At 36.2% G+C, this 23,031-nt stretch overlaps 2 protein-coding genes across 3 annotated transcripts in view; one reads left to right on the forward strand and one right to left on the reverse strand.

The window, feature by feature from the left end:
- Nucleotides 1-23,031, forward strand: part of LOC127880047 (uncharacterized) — a 249,805-nt gene that overhangs the window by 217,170 nt on the left and 9,604 nt on the right. For both annotated transcript variants that reach the window (XM_052427275.1, XM_052427274.1), the window contains exons 8-15: nt 1,139-1,314; nt 5,567-6,248; nt 14,150-14,276; nt 16,089-16,293; nt 17,093-17,263; nt 18,999-19,166; nt 21,171-21,356; nt 21,886-22,039. In XM_052427275.1, the coding sequence (XP_052283235.1) occupies nt 1,139-1,314; nt 5,567-6,248; nt 14,150-14,276; nt 16,089-16,293; nt 17,093-17,263; nt 18,999-19,166; nt 21,171-21,356; nt 21,886-22,039 (1,869 nt within the window). The remainder of the gene's footprint in view (nt 1-1,138; nt 1,315-5,566; nt 6,249-14,149; nt 14,277-16,088; nt 16,294-17,092; nt 17,264-18,998; nt 19,167-21,170; nt 21,357-21,885; nt 22,040-23,031) is intronic.
- The window catches only part of LOC127880050 (SHC-transforming protein 1-like), a 153,198-nt gene continuing 142,623 nt past the window's right edge, over nt 12,457-23,031 (reverse strand). The window contains exon 14 of the transcript XR_008049392.1: nt 12,457-12,470. The gene's annotated coding sequence lies outside the window, so the exon portion shown is untranslated. The remainder of the gene's footprint in view (nt 12,471-23,031) is intronic.

The following is a 23,031-nucleotide window of genomic DNA, read 5'->3' on the forward strand; positions in this document are numbered from 1 at the left end:
TGCGAAGATTATTGGTTAAAATTAGTGTTAGCAAACTATTTGGTCAATTTTCAATAAAGTTTCAAGAGTTTTGCATCGTAAATATTTGATCACTTTAAGTACAATAATTTTCTGAAGTGTAAAATTAACAGTGCATTATGGGACAGCGATTTCAAAGGGCACAGTTCAGATTTATTTGTAACAACCAATGGACAAATGAGTTTAAATTAGATTGAATGCAATAGGATATATGGCAATTTTTTATTGCGTCATACTCAAGTCATTCGAAAAACGTGCTTTCCGGGGATTTCCTGAAAATCGCGCAAAAATATAAGTGAATTTTTGTAAACAAAATGCCCTACGTTTGGATGGAGCTAATTGTCATGATTGCTAATTTCTCTTTACCTGTTACGTTTTTAATTGCTACAAGTAACACTGATTTGAAACATGTATTGTAAAACTTGTCAAAGATGTCAATAATTAAAATATCGATAGCCCATAAACAAAGCACAAACTTTTTTTACATCTGTATTGTAGTTAAACGCAAACAACCAAACACAAATCAATATGTTCTGTATAAATTTGTAATCAATGCGGAGAATGTATATAAGTCAGGTGTTGATCACACATCATCATCTTTTAATTTCGTTTATTGTCTTTGATCCGGATCCGCTGCGTTGAGGCTCTATAATTTGCAACAACACTGAAAAACACAATTCACTCAATGGGTAATAAAGTTGTTAACAATTAGCGCTAATCATTACTATTCTACCTAAACGAAGTCAACGCAGTCGATACAGCTGTACTGCACTCGCGTTTTAGAGCAATGTCATGTGTCAGTTAAGTACACTGTGTAATCTACACCCTTTTGTGTCAAAACCGGATTAATCTTGATTAAGAAACAGACGGGAGTATGTATGTGTGGATTACGTTGGATTTTAGGGCGTCATGCCTTTGGTAATTTAGTCTTTAAAATTTGTTCAAATATGGGACATAATTGTTTGTTAGGATCTTGAATTCATCAATCGGTCGACTGACGGAGTACACAAAAATTAATGCCTGACGATTAATAATGGTTTCACAGTAATATCAGCAATACGAGAAACTTAATGATAGTATTTGTTATTGTTAGTGTTATTATTTATCTGTCTGTTTTTAGTTCTGAAGTATCCCAACGGTACAGGCATCCTGAACAATGATCGTACGATGATGAAGGCCCCCGGCCAGTATGGAGCGGCAGGCACTCTGTTCTCCTACGGCAAGAGGGCGGGGCCAGGATGCCCTGGGGAGTGTCTGTACGGGCAGGGGCCAATCACAGAAGACCTTGATGTACAGGTGGGTTTTTTGTTGCATTATATAAAAACAGACGATACTTAATGCACATGCAAAAAGCACAGTTCCCGTCAACATGCCCTATTTTTTAAACTTTTTGAATGATTAGGGTGATATTATTGCATCAATTTCAACTTTTAAGAGGCATTTATTTGTATTCAATTTAATGCTCGTCCAAGTAGACACTTCAGCTTGGGCTAAAAAAACTTAAGTTAAATGGGTATCAATGATGTGTACATAAGGCATTGCTATACAAATGGGCACTATTGATAATGGGACTCGTAAAAACTTGTAAAGAAATGCAAAGTACCAGTATCAGATATAGTCGGAGAATGGCCGTTACAAAAATAATAAATTGTATTCCTGTGTTTGTAGTCAATCTATGAGCTGAGATTTCCTGCAAAATTATATAAACTATAATATAAAAATATCGTATCTGTAAAATGATAAGCAATATTTTTAATTGAGACATCATGTATATGTTGTTTTAACATTTGTATTAAAGTGGCCTTTTCACTGATTTTGGCATGTATTGAAGTTTGTCATTAAATGCTTTATATTGATAAATGCAAACATTGGATCTAAAAAGCTCTAGTAAAAAAAACAAGAATCAAATTAAAGAAAGAAAAAAAGTAACCCTCAACTAGGCTCGAACCACTGACCCCTGGAGTAAAGAGTTATTGCTTAGACCACTCGGCCATCCGTGCTCATACTATGATTATTGTGTTTTATTCTTTATAACTAAGCCTTGTAGTGTCACAAAATTTAACGACAACAACAAATCTCTCCAAATTATTAATTGTTTCGTGTTGCAAAGCTTGATAATTTTCAGGGTTTTAAATCGTCAAAAGATGCATACAATGGATATTTTAGAGCATGGTTAATGTTCAGTGTTACTGTTTCCTCACAAATATCATAACTACAACAAAAATTTGGGAATCTGAAACAATTTTTTTTATTTTGTCAATTTACCAAAACGTGAAAAGATCCTGCTGCTTGGAAAATTTACCTTAATTACACACAGATAAAACTGGGTGAAGAATGAGGATAACAAGCTGTATCTATGGCTACATTTTTTCTCCAAAAAAATACCAGAACTTCCCAGGTGTTTAGGTAACCCTTATCCAGCCTAAATGACATTTGTGACTATTTTGTAGCAAACAATGTCTATAACAATTGCAAGTTAGAAAGCATAATCCCAGATCAGTAATCATTTGATACCAACAACTCTTGTGGTCCTTGAGATTTAAATGACAAACCATCTGCAGTCTGGGAAATTCAATTAACGGTGATAAATTACACCGCCAGTGCAAGGTGACAGATCTAAGACATGCCGTCAAACTGTTTTGCAGAAATGTAAGAACGTTGGGACACCTAATTGTTGTTCTGACAAATCCTGGCTGTATATTGTTTGAATGCAGCTCCTTCATTTCCTGTGTTTTGTTTGATGTGTTGAAGTTTTGTGTTTATTTCCCTTGCATTTAGATGTTTATTACATTCAGTCTGGTGTTTTTTTTTCCCCTTTTTTCACAACTTACAGGATGTTTTGCCTGCATGGTGATTTTTTATTATTTCATAGTGCAACAAATGTATTAAAGTGATATTATGGGCATTTTTCACTGTTGAATTGAGCTGAAAAGAATTAACAGGTCAAAAGAGTTAGTTAAAATGTGGTAACTTACTGAGTTATAATCTGCAACTCATCTTGCTACCAGTTGTTTATAAAAAATATATATTATATTCGATATTTTTCATGACTCACCCAGTCCTCTAAGCCGAAATGATCCGTAAAACAAAATAGTGTCTTTGTGTTGTATGAATGAATCTGCACTAAAACCAAAGTACGATTCACATCGTACATCGAATCTTTTCTGTTGTCAGTTGTCAACACGAAAGAACCGTTGATATTCAAATGCATTATTTTTCTCTTTATGGGATTTTGTTTTAGTTTTTTGATGCTGCATTAACAAATATAAGTGTATATGAAGTGAAAACACCAAAAATAAACAACGGTTGCGATAGACACCTATAAACAGTTAGATCCCCATAATATCACTTTAAAGAGATATTGGGATAAAAAAGAGTTATCTGGTATATACATGCTGTTTGAAGTGTTTTCCTTCTATTAAGATAAAGCGATGCAGTTTTTTTCTTGGCTAACTTTTTATGCCTCCCTTCGAAGAAGAGGGGGTATATTGTTTTGCACATGTCCGTCCGTCAGTCGGTCCGTCCACGGAATGGTTTCTGGATGATAACTCAAGAACGCTTACGCCTAGGATCATGAAACTTCATAGGTACATTGATCATGACTCGCAGATGACCCCTTTTGATTTTCAGGTCACTAGGTCAAAGGTCACGGTGACTCGACACAGAAAAATGGTTTCCGGATGATAACTCAAGAACGCTTACGCCAAGGATCATGAAACTTCATAGGTACATTGATCATAACTCGCAGATGACCCCTATTGATTTTCAGGTCACTAGGTCAAAGGTCAAGGTCACGGTGACTAGACACTGAAAAATGGTTTCCGGATGATAACTCAAGAACGCTTACACCTAGGATCATGAAACTTCATAGGTACATTGATAATGACTCGCAAATGACCCCTATTGATTTTCAGGTCACTAGGTCAAAGGTCAAGGTCACGGTGACTCGAACCAGTAAAATGGTTTCCGGATGATAACTCAACAACGCTTAGGCCTAGGATCATGAACCTTCATAGGTACATTGATCATGACTCGCACATGACTCCTATTGATTTTCAGGTCACTTGGTCAAAGGTCAAGGTCACAGTGACAAAAAATGTTTTCACACAATGGCTGCCACTACAACTGACGGTCCATATTGGGGGCATGCTTGTTTAACAAACAGCCCTTGTTTAGTAATAACGTTAATAAGTGTATCTTTGTCTTATTAAAATATTGACATTATTTTTTTTATCTTCATGGTAAATGTTTTTGCTGAATTCAAAATTCTTTAGGCTATTTGATTTCTGTGAGGTGCACTCTGCTTTAAGTTTTAATATTAACTAAAAGAATTTACATAAGTTTTGTGTTCAACTCTAAAGAACACCCACAATGAAATGTACTTTTTAGGTTACCAAATCTTTATGCTGCTAACCTTGTCTTTCCTATGTCACTTTAATAAACTTATTGAATTTTTGTGCACATTAACTGTTGTCCAGATGCTATCAAAGCCTTGTCCAGGTCAGATTGACCGACCATGGAGCTCCCAGGCCAGCAAGCACAGTTGGTTTTGGTGTGGGCCAGTGCAAAGGGTCATCTCTTGCAGTGTATGCCACACAGGTTGACAATATCAGATGGAAACCTGTCAACAATTAATTAGGTTCGCTGATATTGTCGCCCCTAGTTATCAGTATATGTGTGTTTGGACTGTTAATGTCGCCCCTAGTTATCAGTATATGTGTGTTTGGACTGTTAATTTGAGTGACAGGAATCTTAATCTGAGCTGATATAAAGCTTTGAGCATTTTTTTCTGAACTAGGATGGTTATAGATTAGTTGATAGAAAATATTGTTACATGCTGATTTATTGCCAAACAAAGTGTTCAACATGCTGATCAGAAGACTGTAATGCCTGCCCTAGGTGTGACCCTTTTGTTGAAGAATCCTTTTGTTTGGTTTCCATTGATTTTTTCAAATTAATGTTGTTATTTCAATATTGAGAAACAACAGGACATTTACGTTCATGCGTTTTTTTTCACTGAATACACAGGCAATTACAATAAAACTGAGCAACTTTTTTTTCTAAACAGGGCCAAATGACTCAAACAACTAAATAGGACATTTTATGCCCCAGCAAACAAAATTTTAAGTAGTAATATTGGAGGCATTCTGTCAGATTGCCAATTGGTTGCTTGGTCAGTCAGTAAGCCCACATAGAATTGTATAAGTTTGTGGATCAAAAAAAAAATTCACATTTCTCAGCGATTTTATTGAAGCATAAAATATGTCATCACCTTGAAGGGTTTGTGTGCAACACACTCTTATTGCCCAATTCTACACATATTCTTGGGTTATTTACCCTTGATCATAGCTGAGAAAGCAGTCCGGCAGTTAAGGTCACATTTGTATTACATCTTGTGATCCTAATGGACAGGCTGTAAAGGACAAGCATAAAAAACTTAAAATTAATGTGTACATGTTTTTAGAATTCAAAAAAGGGCCTACATCCACATTTAAACAAGGCAAAAACAAGTAAAAATTTATGAATTAAATGTTTTGCATTATTTCAGTTGCTGACATACAGCAGGAATCCCGGGATAAAGTACTTCTTCACCATTCCCAAGGACCTTTTGGAGGACATTATGAAGGGAATCTCCCGTTCCTCTGTCCGTCGCCATGACAGTCAGCATGCCACCCCTACCCAGGGACCTGATGACACGTACACGCAAGGGCGACGGCAGATCAGTTACGACAGACAACCTCAGTATGTGGCTGCTGTGGACAAAGATGCCCAGCAGAAAGACTACCAGGCCTTGGAGGGTGGAGGGACACAAAATTTGCAGGATACCCAAAATGCAATAAATAGGTATCGGCAGGGGTATGATCAAAATGAGGTTAGAAATGGTCGAGTGATTCCAAACACTATTTCAACTGATCCTAGTCCATATCATGACAACAGTTTGCTAGGGGCTGGTAATAGTTACCAAGGGAGGCAACAGGGTACGCAGAGACAATATGGTCAGGTTGCCAGTAGATACGGGCTTGTGGCGCCACCGTCTGAAAACAGTATTCCTCAGGGAACATTTGATGATCTGGATTTAAATGGCCAGTATAGTGGGGTGGGTGCTGGGTACAATGGAAGAACCATTGCAGCGGAAAAACCAAAGCTTATGGTACCAAACACGATTGATGAGGTGAACTTTCAATGGACTATTTCTGGCTTCACTGAATGCACGACTTCTTGCGGAGGAGGTAAAGTTTGCTAACTTTAATTAACCCATTTATGCCTAGTGGACTATCCCATCCTTCTAAATTAGATCAATTTATTTCCAAAATTAGGGATGTCTAATATGTTTATTTCTATATTTATAATATTTCTTACAGAAATTCCTTTAAGCAAACAGCGCAGACCCTGATGAGACGCCGCATCATGCTAGGCATAAATGGGCTAAATATGGAAAAAAATGTGGAAAAGGGGTTTAATGCGTGTGTGTTAAGTGTAATCCCAGATTAGCCTGTGCAGTCCGCACTGGCTAATCAGGGACGACACTTCCCGCTTTTATTATATTTTTCGTTTACAGAAAGTCTCTTCTTAACAAAAATCCAGTTTAGGGGAAAAGTGTTGTCCCTGATTAGCCTGTGTGGACTGCACATGCTAATCTGAGACAACACTTTACGCACATGCATTTAAGCCCCATTTTCACAGAGCGAGGTTTTTACATTTAAAGTTTTTATATTTTTTAAATATGTTTAATTATGTATTATTTTTAAGCATATCAAGGATTTATTGCACAGATTGTCAAATGAAATTTCTTAACAACGGGAAATCAAATTATAGGTTCATATGGTAAGCTGTTGTGTCATTTATTTAAAACCATCTTTGCAATAGAATTTGCATGTACACTTTTAATTTAAAACTATATTTGCATGCCACATTTGTTTAAGTTCAAATAGTTAAGATGGAGGAGGGGGGGGGGGGGGGGGGGGGGGGGATAAAAACTGGCAAATGAAAAAAATTGCTGCGACTATTGAAATGCAACACTTTGTAAATACTTTATAGAGCTGCTTGAAATTGAACACCAAGCAATTTGCAAAAATCACTGTGTATTTTGTATGATATTATTTTTTTTTTTTATATGCCAGATGTCTTTAATTAAATAAATCCATTGAATGTGCCCCAATACACTAGGCAACTTACAAATACAAATTCAATAATTAGTTCTTTTGATGTACGGATTTATGGTATACTTAGAATTGAAGAACTCTTGGCCTTTGACTTTTATAATATTCATAGCTGATATATTTTTTTTAATTAAAATCTAATCAAACACTTCTTGTTCTTGTAAAAAAAAACACACTTCTTGGTATTTAAAGTATTACGTGTGATACTTGCAAATATTTATGTGCTCCATGCCTACAATAAAATCTTTGTCTATATATCATTTAGAAAATGGGCATAAAATATACAATTTCTGTCCATGTGGTTTTGGCATAAATGCGACTCTTGTATTTCCATTCATCAGGCAATGTTCACTTTCTTGTCAATCAGAGATAAAACTGTAAAGAGAGTTGATGGGACAAAGTGATAGTCAAGGGAAGGTTAACTTTTATCTCAAGTAATAATACAATGCCTTTATATAATGTAATATTAAAATTTATATTGTTTATTGCATTTTACAAAATTACAACTTATTCCAAATTTTGACATTTGTTTAAGTGTGCAATTATTAAATGTCTTACAACAGATTAAACGGGATGATATTAAAAGTTGAATAATGATAATTTTAAATAATAATATAAAAAAAAACATTATGCCAGTTTCATTATAATTATCTCAATAATTAATATATATAATAAGTTGAGTGTTTTTGGAGAAAACCGGAGTTATTGTCATAGCCAGCTCATCGTGTTGTGTCGTCCGCCAGCGTCGTGCTAAAACTTGCACATTTTGCTCTAAAATCAAAGTGCTTTTACCTACAACTTTGAAACTTCATATGTAGATGCACCTTGATGAGTTCTACACGCCACATCCATTTTTGGGTCACTAGGTCAAAGGTCAAGGTCACTGTGACCTCTAAAAAAAAATCAAAAAAATCTGACAAGCTTTCATTCATTAAAAACTGCACCCGCAGCCGAGCGTTGGCACCCGTTATGCGGTGCTCTTGTGAAGTAAAAGTATGGAAATTAAATGGGAGTTGTATGATATTTCAGGACCAGTAGGCTCAACTAGTTGCTAACAAAAAGCAATTCTAATGCAACACATACTTTTTATTATTATTTATGAACAGATTTTATCAGAATTTATAGTTTGAACAAATAAAGAATATTTTAACTCTTTTACACTCAGAAGCAAAATGAAAATCGCTATGTGCAATTTTCTTACCAGATTCAAGTTTTAAAGGCTTAATTCCAACCCTAAGAAACTGATGAGCAGCAAACAGCATAAAACCTGAACTGACTGCGAGTTACTCATAGGCTGTTCTGGTTTTATGCTGTTTGCACATAGCCATTTTCACTTTATTTCTGAGAGGAAAAGGGTTAAAATGAGGCTATGTGTTGTATTTGTTATATACAACATTATTAAGTAAAAACTGAAAGTTTTGCTGCATTCACTGTCCTTCTATTTACATAGTTAAGGATATGGTTTATTTAGGTGATAACTACACAATAAACCATTAACTGTAAATATGAGAAATAATCTTTAAATTTTCTAATTTAACATTACCATCATCTAATTTGTAATTCTCTTATTTGAACCACATTGCTTTTTATTCTGAATCTCACATGTACTTATACTGGTCAATTTCACCTCCTGATATTTCTCAGTGAGGTTGATTAATACATATCTTCATAGTAATAAAGAACCACATAAGCTAAAAGCTATCATAGATCTGCTTGCAGCAATTTATTAGAAAAATATCCCTCTTTTTTCCCCACTGTCTTTACGGGAGTTCAGTCCTCCAAGGCAATTAATTATAGTGTCAAAATTAATTATATTTATTTGTATTGCAATTTACCTCTGTATTATTATTACTGAGCAAATGTCTTTGTCAAGAAAAATGTGGTTATAAAATGATGATACTATCATTAATACTCCTACACATCATTAATACTCCTACGGGTGAGGTAAAACCATCTAGGTGGTCCTGTCTGTTAGGCCAACACAAAGTTGTTTGTTTCCAGTGTACATCAAACAAAAAATAGCAGAAATAAGGTTGGTTTATAAGGTGAAAATTTTATTTTTATTATTTTTTAAGGTTTCGCACATTATTTCTCACTTTAAGAAGGATGTTCAATTACACAAATCTTCCAAGTCTTATAATCTCTTTGCAACATTCTCTTTCTTTTCATGTGAAAGCTCATTTAGCAAATCTTATCTAGTGTAGACAATATTCGTAATTCAGTGTTGACATAATAATCTAAACCAAAGAGTGCTTTTTTTGTTATAATTTGAACAAAACCTTGAATACTAACAATGATGTTGCACCAACAATTGAGTGTTGTTTGGTAAATGGAAATAAACAGCTTTTTATTCCCAATTTATACAGTCATAAGTATCCATCATTTGTTCACATGAAAGCTAGTATTTACATGAATATAAACAAGAAATATCTTTTAAAAAGATACTTGGGGTATATCCTGACCTTTGTAAAAAAGTTAGAAATTCAAGTTTCTTTATAATTAAATTGAAGTCTAAGGTTTTATTGTTGTTATATTTTTATGCCCCCCTTCGAGGAAGAGGGGGTATATTGCTTTGCTCATGTCGGTCTGTCGGTCGGTCGGTCCGTCCACCAGGTGGTTGTCAGACGATAACTCAAGAACGCTTAGGCCTAGGATCATGAAACTTCATAGGTACATTGATCATGACTCACAGATTACCCCTATTGATTTTGAGGTCACTAGGTCAAAGGTCAAGGTCACTGTGACTCGAAATAGTAAAATGGTTTCCGGATGATAATTCAAGAACGCTTATGCCTAGGATCATGAAACTTCATAGGTAGATTGATCATGACTAGCAGATGACCCCTATTGATTTTCAGGTCACTAGGTCAAAGGTCAAGGTCACAAACCCGAAATAGTAAAATGGTTTCCGGATGATAATTCAAGAACCCTTATGCCTAGGATCATGAAACTTGATAGGTAGATTGATCATGACTAGCAGATGACCCCTATTGATTTTCAGGTCAAAGGTCAAGGTCACGGTAACCGGAAATAGTAAAATGGTTTCCGGATGATAACTCAAGAACGCTTATGCCTAGGATAATGAAACTTGATATGTACATTGATCATGACTGGCAGATGACCCCTATTGATTTTCAGGTCACTAGGTCAAAGGTCAAGGTCACAGTGACCCGAAATAGTAAAATGGTTTCATGATGATAACTCAGGAAAGCTTATGGCTAGGATCATGAAACTTCATAGGTACATTGATCATGACTGGCAGATGACCCCTATTGATTTTCAGGTCACTAGGTCAAATGTCAAGGTCACAGTGACAAAAAACATATTTTCAAAATGGCTGTCACTACAACTTAGAGCCCATATGGGGGGCATGCATGTTTTACAAACAGCCCTTGTTTCACTTGTTAGTCCCATATCTACCGCACGAAATGTGTGGTATTAAGTGCACACATATTCAAGCCACTCAAATTATAGTGTTTTTAGATAAAGATTATACTATGGGGGGTCACATCATATGTGTGACCTCACGAGGATTATTATGAGTTTATTTCTTCACCATCGAAATATATGGTATTTTAATCTTTGATTTCAAACAAAGTTTTCTTGCATTATGTGAAAATGGGTCTTATGGCATTTTGGCAGCATAGCTTAATTCAAGCCTATTATAGCCTTAGTTACTCTGGCCTTATATGACACAGGACCCATTGGCAGGACAAGGGTCTAACTAAATCTATTTGCATTTTACAAATGGAAAATCTAAGCACAATACTTTTCAATAGAAAATTGTAGGAAAACTGTGTTCTTTATAGCTCACTGGCAAATTTTGGCAGCCTATTCAGGAACAATTTGAAGACAGGCTGAAAGAGAACCGCAAAAATTGTGGTTGGATAATTAAATGATTTCACTCTTATCATGATACAATACTATTTTGGTAATGTTTGTTTTTTTCACAGCAATACTGTGTTGTCAACGTTTGTCGATAGTTCATTATGTCTTCCCTTGAAGATTTAGTGACCGAAAAATGACCATGAAATCTTCGAGATGGATTTTAACGCGTAATTGTAATTGGCCCAAAATGTGTGTCTTCGTGTCATGTGAACATAAAGAAAGTAGTCCGGAATTCCTAACACTGAACATTATAACATCCTATACGCTGTACACCTGCACAGTGATGTGGCTAAAGGTTTGGGGGATTTCTCTCGAATCAGTCAATGAAATAGTTGATTGTATTTATTTGGGTCTGCTGATGTTATATAAAGGTCTTTAAAGGTGAAAAGCTGGGTTAAACAGATACTCCAGAGTCGCTGGGTATGAAAAATAACATTACATTATTATATTGGTGATGGCAGTTAGAACCAAGATGAATTTACTTCTCTGCATTTAAGTTGTTAATCTTTTGCATGCTGGGAAATTTGTCGTCTGCTTAAATGTTGTCTGCTGAATTTCTAAAATTAGCATTTTCTTCCATTTTTTTTCAAAGAATACTCTCAGAATAGCAAACAGTTAAGATCCTGATGAGACGCCACATTCTGTGGCGTCTCATCTGGATCCAAACTGTTTTCAAAGGCCTTCAAAATTGGGTTCCAGCACTGAAAAAGTAAACAGATTTAATCTGACACATTGTAAAGTAAGACATTAGACCAGAATGAATGATTTGTAGTCAATATTGATTCTCAATGTTCATGGTCAAGTTTGGTGGTAAATAGGCTGCTGACTTGTAACTGGAGAGGATAATATGAGCTGCGTCATGCAATAATGGATCTTATACCATATGCACAGTCTGGTCAGGAGCTTTACTTTTCGCAAATGAGACTGTGTAATCTTGCATAACTTTATAACGGACAGCGTAGCTCTTGATTGCACAGGCCAGTCTAGAGCTATGCTGGCTGCATTTGGCTTAAGACCCATTTTTGCATGGAGGAGCTCACACGGTATGCCACAGGGAATAACTTTTCATCACTTAACCCATTTATGCCTAGTGGACTCTCCCATCCTTCTGAATTGGATCAATTTATTTCCAAAATTAGTGATTTCTAGTATACTTATTTCTATATTTAGAATATTTCTTACAGAAATTCCTTTAAGCAAACAGCGCAGACCCAGATGAGACGCCACATCATGCCAATGCCTTTTTTCTAGACGCTAGGCATAAATGGGTTAATGTTTAGATTTTGTTACAAAAATGAAAAGTGTATTGTCATGATGACAGTCAACGATGAAATTAGAGGCAATACAATTAATCCGCTGCAGTTACGGTACACTCCACCTTGTTAATTCACCCTGAATAAATAACTGCTTTTTTAAAGTGGTTCTTATAAATCATGGCCAATAAAAGACCAATGAAACTTAATCAGCTGAGCTGCACTGATAGGGGAGCTTTAAACATCCAATTTTCATCACCATAAATACTGGTATCCACACTGCATGCTATTGTATTGAGATATCAACTGGGCTTTAACCAATAGTAAAACTTGTGATTTAAAACCGTATAATTCAAATCATGTCTTCATTTACTGCATGGATTGCAGATTAGATAATGGGCCTACAACAATCGTTGCAAATCCCAATTTGGCAAAAAATGGCAATTTAATATGTAACAGTTTCAAGTATCTTTTGCAAATCAACTCCCATGGACGCCCACACTGCTCCAAGCCCTGTACGATATAAAAATTATGATTGAGGTTTGCAGAAAGCCCGGGTGTCTGAAGTAATTAAGTGTTAGATATTTTCATTTTCAAAAGATTTAAGATCCTGTTTTAAGTATATATGTATTAAGAATTGTGTTTCCAAACTGAATAATATAATTCAGTTGTGAAAATACAAATAATGATGTTTTAAATGAAAATAGGTTTGAACATACTGATATAGTATAATTAGCCACAATCAGCAGGTAGTTTTAGACCCCTAAATGATTGCTGGTGAGCCATCCTGGCTTTAAGATTGCAAAATCAGTGTACATGACTTTGTATCATGTATGTTCAGAAACACTTCAGGTCGAGCTTTAAAAAAAAACCTGTTTACTACACTATAACTCCAATATAGCGCGGTCAATGGGGTCCAAGCCGCGAAACAGCGTTATAACGGATCCGCGTTATAGGTTTTGAGCTCATTTACTGCAGGGCGCTATAAAAAAAACAGGTATAGAATAGCCTATAATATAGGTCATGTATATTGCCATGCTGTGCTGACGCAAATACATGCATATAAAGCGAATCGTATCGATAACAGTATACATACCGCTTTTCTTATGTGCACATTTATCCGATAATCCAATAAAATTGCAACATCACTTAAAAAATAATAATCTTGAACATTAATGACGATATATGTTTAAGAAATTCGTAAACACAACCGTACGCATATATGCCATTTTCAGAAGTGTTAAGAGTACAGTGCATTATGGGGCAGAGCTTTCATTGGACGAGCGACTTTAAATTTAGATTGAATGCAATACGACTCGTGTACAAAAAATTGTTTTATTGTGTCATACGCATGCAAAAAACGTGTTTCCCGGGGACTTTCTGATACCGCGCGAAAATGAAAGTGAAACTCTGTTAGTTAACCTTAAGTTATCCATCCGAAGTCTTAAATTTAATTTAATTTTGGGAATGATCATCTTCGTTATTATGTAGACATTAAAACATTGTTGTTGGTGTTTCAAATGTCCATATTTACAAGTTAATAAAATTTATACCAAAGGTAATGTAAGAGTCATGCTGAAAACATTTTATTAAGAATCAACAATATAAGAATGCGTTGCATCATGCACAAGTTTAGTAGGTCAAAATGTTATATATTGCTTCAACCATGAGTCTAATTTTTAAAAAGACGCAGTAATAAAATTAATTATTGAAGGACTGATTTGTGATTGATATTTCTCATTTTCTGTGTTTAGACATTTCCCATCGTGGGATAAACATCACACTGTATTCGTGGAGGTCTCTTCATTCTTACTTTACATGTTATTTCAGGTACCCAGGAAACAGTGTTTGTGTGCGTGAAGCGCAACAGCAATGTGATTGTCACAGATGAAAACTGCAACCCGGCCAAGAAGGTCGTACAGACTGTGCCCTGTAACAAGTCACCCTGCCCACCTGAGTAAGTCCAGTAGACTGTTTATTAAGAAATAATATGTTTTTTTTGTTTAGTAGACATTTAACTATGCTTTTGAGTCGTAATGGAAATAATCATCTATTCAACCATACAAAAAAAAGAATTTTTTATTGGCCAAACCCAATAATGCACAAATTATATTGATAATTTTGTCATTAAAAAATTGTTGCAAATAAAATAAAAACTATTTTTTTACAATGATGTGCTTTAAAAATAAAAATTCCTTTATATGATTATTAATGATTAATGTTTATTAATTATTATTTCTAAATCAGTAATAGAATCCCAGCAGTCAAAGAGACCGCTTCAAACCCCCAAGATTTTTTTCTTGAAGTGCTGACCTTGATTTGGGTCTGATCAACTACGGACTTCTTTTCATCTTGTGAATAAATTTTATTTAAAATCTTTATATGGGTGTAGGAGTAATGAAGCATGTATAAAAAACAATGATGGCTAAACTATTTACCTTCAAGTATTGCCTTGACCTTGACTGACTCATGCCTTCGTACCATAGTCTTAATAACTGTAAAATTGTTGTCAATTTTCATAAAAATCCTTCAACCAGTATTGCAGATATAGAGAAGAAACGTAAATTGAGGCTCATGTATTTGACCAAGAAGTATTAGCTTGACCTTAAACGGGAATTACACAATATTTATGTGAAAGTCGAAGCTAAAACTGTTGACCTTCTATTGTGATCTTGACCTCGAGCTGGAATGAATGACTCATGTATTCTGTAAATTGTCTCAATTACCTTGACCTTGAAGGCTAGTCTTATGAAAATCCTTCAATGGATGTAGGAGATATCGAACGCACATGAGTATAAAGGATTACAATTTTGACCTTAAAGTATGACCTTGACCTTGAGCAAGCATGAACAACTCATGCTTCCTGCACATCACCTCAATACCCATAACATTTTAGGCAAGTTTAATAGAAATATTAAAATGACATAAGAGACTCAAGCTTTTGACCTTGAAATATGACCTTAGCCATGAGCTGGAATAATAGACGCATTGCATATTGTCTGAATGTATTTCAGACAATTCATCATAATTCGTCTAAGGGTATAAGAGATATGGAATGGACACAAAAGTGTTACTGACTGACTAATAGACGGATGGACTTTTTGTGTTTGGGGTTTAAAAATGGGCTTTGGTCTCAATCTATTAGAATCATACACTTAATGTTTAGAAAGACCAGCTTAATAATTTAGAATCATTATGTCACTTACTTATTTGCATTTTGAAAAGCTTAAGTGTACGAAAGAATTATTTTAAACACGCATATTAAAATGAGAAGCATTAATTTTTTCCTGTCACTAGATCAAAATATTTTCTCTCTCCATAGATCTTATACTACCTTATGTGTGTTTTTGAAGATTTGGTATTAAGTATGCTTACTGCAGAATAGGACATATGAGTATAATGTACATTGTTAGATTCTAAGGTCAGAGTTGTGTTTTCAAGAACGCAATTAAAGCTGCTGGAGATTTGAATTTACTGTTTGAAGTCCTCCTAGTAAGCTATTGTCATTAATGATTAATTTCATGTCATCTAAAATCACAAACATTGTTACATGCACTACAGAAAATCAAAAACAAAATTAACCAAATTGCCGAAACTTTTGTATAAAACTGTTTCACCACTGAACACGATCTCCAAACTTGATTATTGAATCTTATTGCTGACTCATTCCAAAAAGATTTGGCAGTTATGCAAGAGTCTGTAAGTTTTTGCTCAACCGTTAATTTTTCAATCGAACTGTTAAACATCACTCTTGATGTTCGCCTTAAAGCTGGGAGGCTGATGCCTGGTCAGTGTGCAGTCGTACGTGTGGGTCTGGAATCCAGACCCGCAAGGTGGAGTGTCGTCAGCGCTACTCTCACAACATCTCCTCGCCAATCACAGCCAGTCTGTGCGATATGCGACGGCGGCCCCAACACTCCCAGACCTGTCAGGTGAAACCATGTGCAGACTGGGTGCCGGGAAACTGGTCCAAGGTGGGTACAACTGGTCGAAGGGGGGGGGGGGAGCGACTAAGTTAATTCTTGCTACAATAATAGTACACTATTATGAAGTAATAAAATTCAGGGGCAAAAAGGTAAATGTTTAAATGTTTGTATAAATAATTAAACGATTTACTATTATTAGATTGAAATTGTGTCCACCATGGTAGTAACTTTAATAAACGTCAACAGATTTAGATAGAATCCAGAATAATTAACTCTCCTCTATTTTAGTACGTTTAGTTGTATTTGTTTTTGTTGGCAAATACTTAAATAAAAAAAAAGTAATTTAGTCTTGTCCTAGTAACATGGGACTATATTAATGTAAGTAAAGTGTAGTCCTGGATCATCCTGTGCAGTACGCACAGGCTTATCAGGGATGAAATGTCTAGGCAGACTTGACTTTTGTTTAGAAGAGACTTCCTTTGAACAAAAAAATACCAGAATAGCAGAAAGCCTTGTCTCTAAATAGCCTGTGTGAACTGCAAAAGGCTAATCAGGGATGACACTTAACACTTTGCATGCTGGGAAATTTGTCATCTGCTAAAATGTCGTCTGCTGAATTTCTAAAATTAGCATTTTCTTTGATTTTTGTTTAAAGAATACTATCAGAATAGCAAACAGTTTGGATCCTGATGAGACGCCACGTTCTGTGGCATCTCATCTGGATCCAAACTGTTTGCAAAGGCCTTCAAAATTCGGTTGAAGCACTGAGAGAGTTAACACACATGCATAAGGCCTCTTTCCCCAGAGAAAAGCTCATTTATTTTTTTGCTTATTATTTTATGGCCAGTGTTCCGTAGAGTGTGGTATCGGCCAGAGGAGTCGACCACTGGAGTGTGTGAACTCAGAGGGGGGGAATGTGTCCAACACAGAGTGCCTTACTGTCCGACCAGAGACCTCCGAGACCTGTGATATGGGAACCTGTGCCCAGGGATGGTTCCACACAGAGTGGTCTAAACAGGTAGTTACTCATAGGAGTTAGACCAAACAGGTAGTATAGACCATGAAAGTTAGGTATAATTGTTCCTAACCAAGTGGTCTAAACAGGTAGGAACCCGTAGAAGTTAGGCCAAACAGGTGGTATAGACCATGAAAGTCAGGTATAATTGTTCCTCACCAAGTGGTCAAAACAGGTATGAATCACAGAAGTTACCTGATAAATAATACATAACTTGTATAAACTTAATGAAGTTACTATAATTTGAGTTTTTTGTGTGAAAGCCATTTAATCTTTGATATCTTGTTTATGTTCAATGTCATTAAAATTTGAACTAATCTTTGCCAATGAGTAATTGCTTTTGTTTCGATACACACACAAATCAACCGCTTATATTAAAGGAATTTTTTTGGGCATTGCATTTTTGTCATGTGGTCAAGGGTACAAGACTTGGTCGGTGAACTGTCCAATGTAATGTATGTTCCAGTGCTCTATGCCATGTGGTTAAGGGTACAAGACGCTGTCAGTGCACTGACCAATGTAATGTATGTTCCAGTGCTCTACGCCATGTGGTAAAGAGTATAAGACTCTGTCAGTGTACTGCCTAGCTTGTAATGTATGTTTAAGTGCTCTACGCCATGTGGTCAAGGGTTCAAGACTTGGTCAGTGTACTGTCTAGCTTGTAATGTATGTTCCAGTGCTCTACGCCATGTGGTCAAGGGTACAAGACACTGTCAGTGTACTGTCTAGCATGTAATGTATGTTCCAGTGCTCTACGCCATGTGGTAAAGAGTACAAGACTCTGTCAGTGTACTGTTTAGCTTGTAGTGTATGTTCCAGTGCTCTACGCCATGTGGTCAAGGGTTCAAGACTCGGTCAGTGTACTGTCTAGCTTGTAATGTATGTTCCAGTGCTCTCCGCCATGTGGTCAAGGGTTCAAGACTCGGTCAGTGTACTGTCTAGCTTGTAATGTATGTTCCAGTGCTCTACGCCATGTGGTAAAGAGTACAAGACTCTGTCAGTGTACTGTCTAGCTTGTAATGTATGTTCCAGTGCTCTACGCCATGTGGTCAAGGGTTCAAGACTCCGTCAGTGTACTGTCTAGCTTGTAATGTATGTTCCAGTGCTCTACGCCATGTGGTCAAGGGTTCAAGACTCGGTCAGTGTACTGTCTAGCTTGTAATGTATGTTCCAGTGCTCTAAGCCATGTGGTCAAGGGTACAAGACTCTGTCAGTGTACTGTCTAGCTTGTGATGTATGTCCCAGTGCTCTACACCATGTGGTCAAGGGTTCAAGACTCGGTCAGTGTACTGACCAATGTAATGTATGTTCCAGTGCTCTACGCCATGTGGTCAAGGGTACAAGACTCTGTCAGTGTACTGTCTAGCTTGTAATGTATGTCCCAGTGCTCTACACCATGTGGTCAAGGGAACAAGACTCGGTCAGTGTACTGACCAATGTAATGTATGTTCCAGTGCTCTACGCCATGTGGTCAAGGGTACAAGACTCTGTCAGTGTACTGTCTAGCTTGTAATGTATATTCCAGTGCTCTACACCTTGTGGTCAAGGGTACAAGACTCTGTCAGTGTACTGTCTAGCTTGAAATGTATGTTCCAGTGCCATACACCATGTGGTCAAGGGTTCAAGACTCGGTCAGTGTACTGTCTAGCTTGTAATGTATGTTCTAGTGCTCTACGCCATGTGGTCATGGGTTCAAGACTCTGTCAGTGTACTGTCTAGCTTGTAATGTATGTTCCAGTGCTCTACGCCATGTGGTCAAGGGCACAAGACTCGGTCAGTGTACTGTTTAGCTGAGGATGGGACACAGCTTCCTGAGAGCAAGTGTGGAAAGAAACCCAAAACAAGGAAAGCCTGCAAAAAGACTCGGCCATGTGGGGGCACGTGGTTTGAAGGACCCTGGTCCCAAGTATGAGAATTCAGCTCAGAATTAATTTTCCTCTGAAATTTAAAATATTTCAAAATTTGAATGCAGATCTTATTGACATAATTATAAAAATGAATTTGTGTTTGATGTCTACTTTTTGTAAGCATTTTTATTCCCTCGGATCGAATGATTGGGGGTACAGTCAATCTTGTGGATGCGACCACTTGTATTAAGCGACCTTTGTCTTATGCGACCATTTTGAAATCCCACGGAGCTTTTTCGCTATATAATGATATTGTATTAAGCGACTTTTGTCTTACGCCACCAGCGACCTCTGATTTGTGTGTATTTTGATGTCCGAATCTTGTATTAAGCGACCACTAGGAGGTAAAAGTGGTTAATCTATCGATCTTTCAGGGACAAATCCGTGTTAATTGTTTATCTAAGCCGATAAGATGTACTGTTACACCTCTGCTTTGTTTTCACAACCATTATGATTATGCTTTGTCTTGTTGACCGGTTCTGACCGGTATTGTTGTAGACTGCGTATTAATTTATTGAGTTGAATAATAGGGGAACGTATTGCGCACAGTCTACAGCTTAAATAGTTTACTATGTGGATCGTTAAGAGACAATGCCGATTTTTCTCGAGTATAGAAAGCAGGTGCAGAACCAATGCACTGTACGCGACAAACATTTCCTGAGAAGTGCGGAAAATAAACTATTAATCGGCAACATCTGTCGAAATCCGTACATTACCAATTTGTAATAATGCTAATTAGTAGATATTTGTAAGCCAATCACATTGTTATTTACTTAATAAATTTTCCAACCAGGTCTGATTGTTTGTTTTCAATTGACGTGTTTTAATTTTTTCAGCTCATTATGTATCATAATCGTGCTAGATTTCCTTAAGCGTACATGCAGAAATTAAAATGTCAAAACAAAAAGTGTTAACGTTGAACGAGAAAATTCGGGTTTTGGAATTGTCAAAGAGTATAAGTGCACGTAAAATCGCAGACGAGATTGGAGTCGGAAAAACCCAAATTCAGAACATTCTTAAGCGTAAAGCCGAGGTGCTTGAAGACGTGGAAAATAATGTGTCAGGTGAAAAAAAACGCGCAATATAGAAACGGAAAGAGAAATACATGTGATAATATATCATAGCTTTTGGCTTCTGACATTTATTTCTAGTTTTAGCTGTACACATGTATATGTAGACTGTTACACATTTTTAGCAAAATTCTTTGTTCTTAGGAAAAATATTTCCTTGTCTATGTTGTTTTTGCAAATAAATATGTACACACAATTGATTTATAATAAATGATAATTTATAATAAGTGAAAAATAAAACACATTATGAGTAAAATATTGTTTATGTATTGTGTTTATATTCTTTTTATTATAAAAGTTAAAATCATTGTGGATAAAAGAGATAATCCTTCATATAGATTAAAATTGAGGGTAAGCATTCTTCCAGAATGGCCTTTTGTATTCAAAGACCGTTTTATTAAGAGACCACTTTTGATTACTCCCTTGAGTGGTCTCTTAATACAAGATTGACTGTATATTGTTTTTGGCCTGTCTGTCTGTCAGTCATTCATTCATTCAATGTATGTGTGTGTCCCAAAACTTTAACCTTGGTCAAATTTTTTGCAATATTGAAGATAGCAACTTGATATTTGGCATTCATGTGTATCTAATGGAGCTGCACATTTTGAGTGGAAAAAGGTCAATGTCAAGGACATCCTTCAAGGTCAAAGGTCAAATATATGGCTTCAAAGCGGTGCAATAGGGGGCATTGTGTTTCCGACAAACACATCTCTTGTTGTTAAAGTATATTAAATAAAATTCCTATTAAGCCAGATTATTTTGAATTTTTATATAAAAATAGCTATCAATTATTTTAACGAAACATTGTATTGCCAGATTGTCCAACAATCAGTATTCTATATGATAAACAATAATAAAATTTGATAATGTAAAAAAGATCAGAGTCTTAACATTTTCAATGGCAACCATATGTACATCTCTATGTTACACCAGTGTTCTGCCACGTGTGGAATGGCTGTACAGACCAGGGACGTGGTGTGTATGAAGAAAGTGGACAAGGATCTGTTTGCCATTGTTGATAAGGAGAACTGCAAGAGGTCCAAGAGGCCGGAGATGTCCAGGGCGTGTGCGTCCCAGCCTCCCTGTCCTTCCCAGTGGCACACCACTCAGTGGACACAGGTACACACATTTCTCTACATCCCCCAACTGCATGACACAGAAATTGACAGTGACACTGGAAACTAATTGGCATGCAAGGATTTGTAGCTTCCAGGCAAACGGTCTTAAGAAAAAACACACAGTCACACAACTGAAAGCATGACTGAATTTACTGATTGATGGTGATGTTTTTTGTGACGCCCATTGTAAGCTAAGCACTCGTTACATGTATAATTTTCACTTTGTACTGTTTAATTTGACTTAAATTTTATTTACATTTATATGTTTCATGAATATTGCTGGGCCAAGTGTGAGGTTGAGGAATTTAAAACCAGTTTAAACCCCCAGTGCTTAGCATTGACCGTTTCAAGGCGGTGACCCAAGCTTAATTCTACTATGTGTGTACGTTGTTTCGTATTGTGCTGTACTGTTTTGGCAATTGTTCACTTGCCATAAATAAAGGAACACAAACATGTGCATAATAGAAATGCAATTCTGCTGGAGCAACTGGAGTTTCACTTCTTTATATTGAAAGTAAACCTCATTTCAGTGTTCGCAGTCTTGTGGAACGGGTACAAAGACCCGAGATGTCAAGTGTCTTGACGCAGAGGGAACCCCGAATGCCCAGTGTGAGGCCGAGGTGAAACCCAAGCTGCGCACCACGTGTAATACACAGGACTGTAACCTACCACAGCTTGATGAAGGTAACCTGAACACGTTAGCAAAGTGGGGTCCCATATTAGCATGTACGGTTTGCACAAGCTAATCAGGGACCACACTTTAGGCTTGAAGTAGATTTTAGTTAAGAAAAGGCTTCTTTTAAACCCGAAATTCAATAAAAGCATAAAATGTTGTCCATGACTTACCTGTGCAGACTTGGTAGTCTGATCTAGGATGACACTTCATGCACATGCATTAAGCCCTTTTTTCTAAGAGCGCTGCTCGTACTGATTTTAATTCTACACTGCTCGTACTGATTTTAATTCTACACTGCTCATACTGATTTTAATTCTACACTGCTCATACTGATTTTAATTCTACGCTGCTCATACTGATTTTAATTCTACACTGCTCATACTGATTTTAATTCTAAGCAGCTCATACTGATTTTAATTCTAAGCAGCTCATACTGATTTTAATTCTAAGTCGCTCATACTGATTTAAATTCTAAGCGGCTCATACTGATTTTAATTCTAAGCTGCTCATACTGATTTTAATTCTAAGCAGCTCATACTGATTTTAATTCTACACTGCTAATACTGATTTTAATTCTACACTGCTCATACTGATTTTAATTCTAAGCTGCTCACACTGATTTTAATTCTATGCTGCTCATTCTGATTTTTATTCTACACTGCTCATACTGATTTAAATTCTACACTGCTCATACTGATTTTAATTCTTTGCTGCTCATACTGATTTTAATTCTAAGCTGCTCATTCTGATTTTCATTCTACACTGCTCATACTGATTTTAATTCTATGCTGCTCATTCTAATTTTCATTCTACACTGCTCATACTGATTTTAAATCTACACTGCTCATACTGATTTTAATTCTAAACTGCTCATACTGATTTAAATTCTTCCCTGCTCATACTCATTTAATTCTATGCTGCTCATACCGATTTTAATTCTACCCTGCTCATACTGATTTTAATTCTAAGCTGCTCATACTGATTTTAATTCTAAGCTGCT

This window comes from Dreissena polymorpha, chromosome 4 (assembly GCF_020536995.1).
Source record: "Dreissena polymorpha isolate Duluth1 chromosome 4, UMN_Dpol_1.0, whole genome shotgun sequence".
Lineage (NCBI taxonomy): Eukaryota > Metazoa > Mollusca > Bivalvia > Myida > Dreissenidae > Dreissena > Dreissena polymorpha.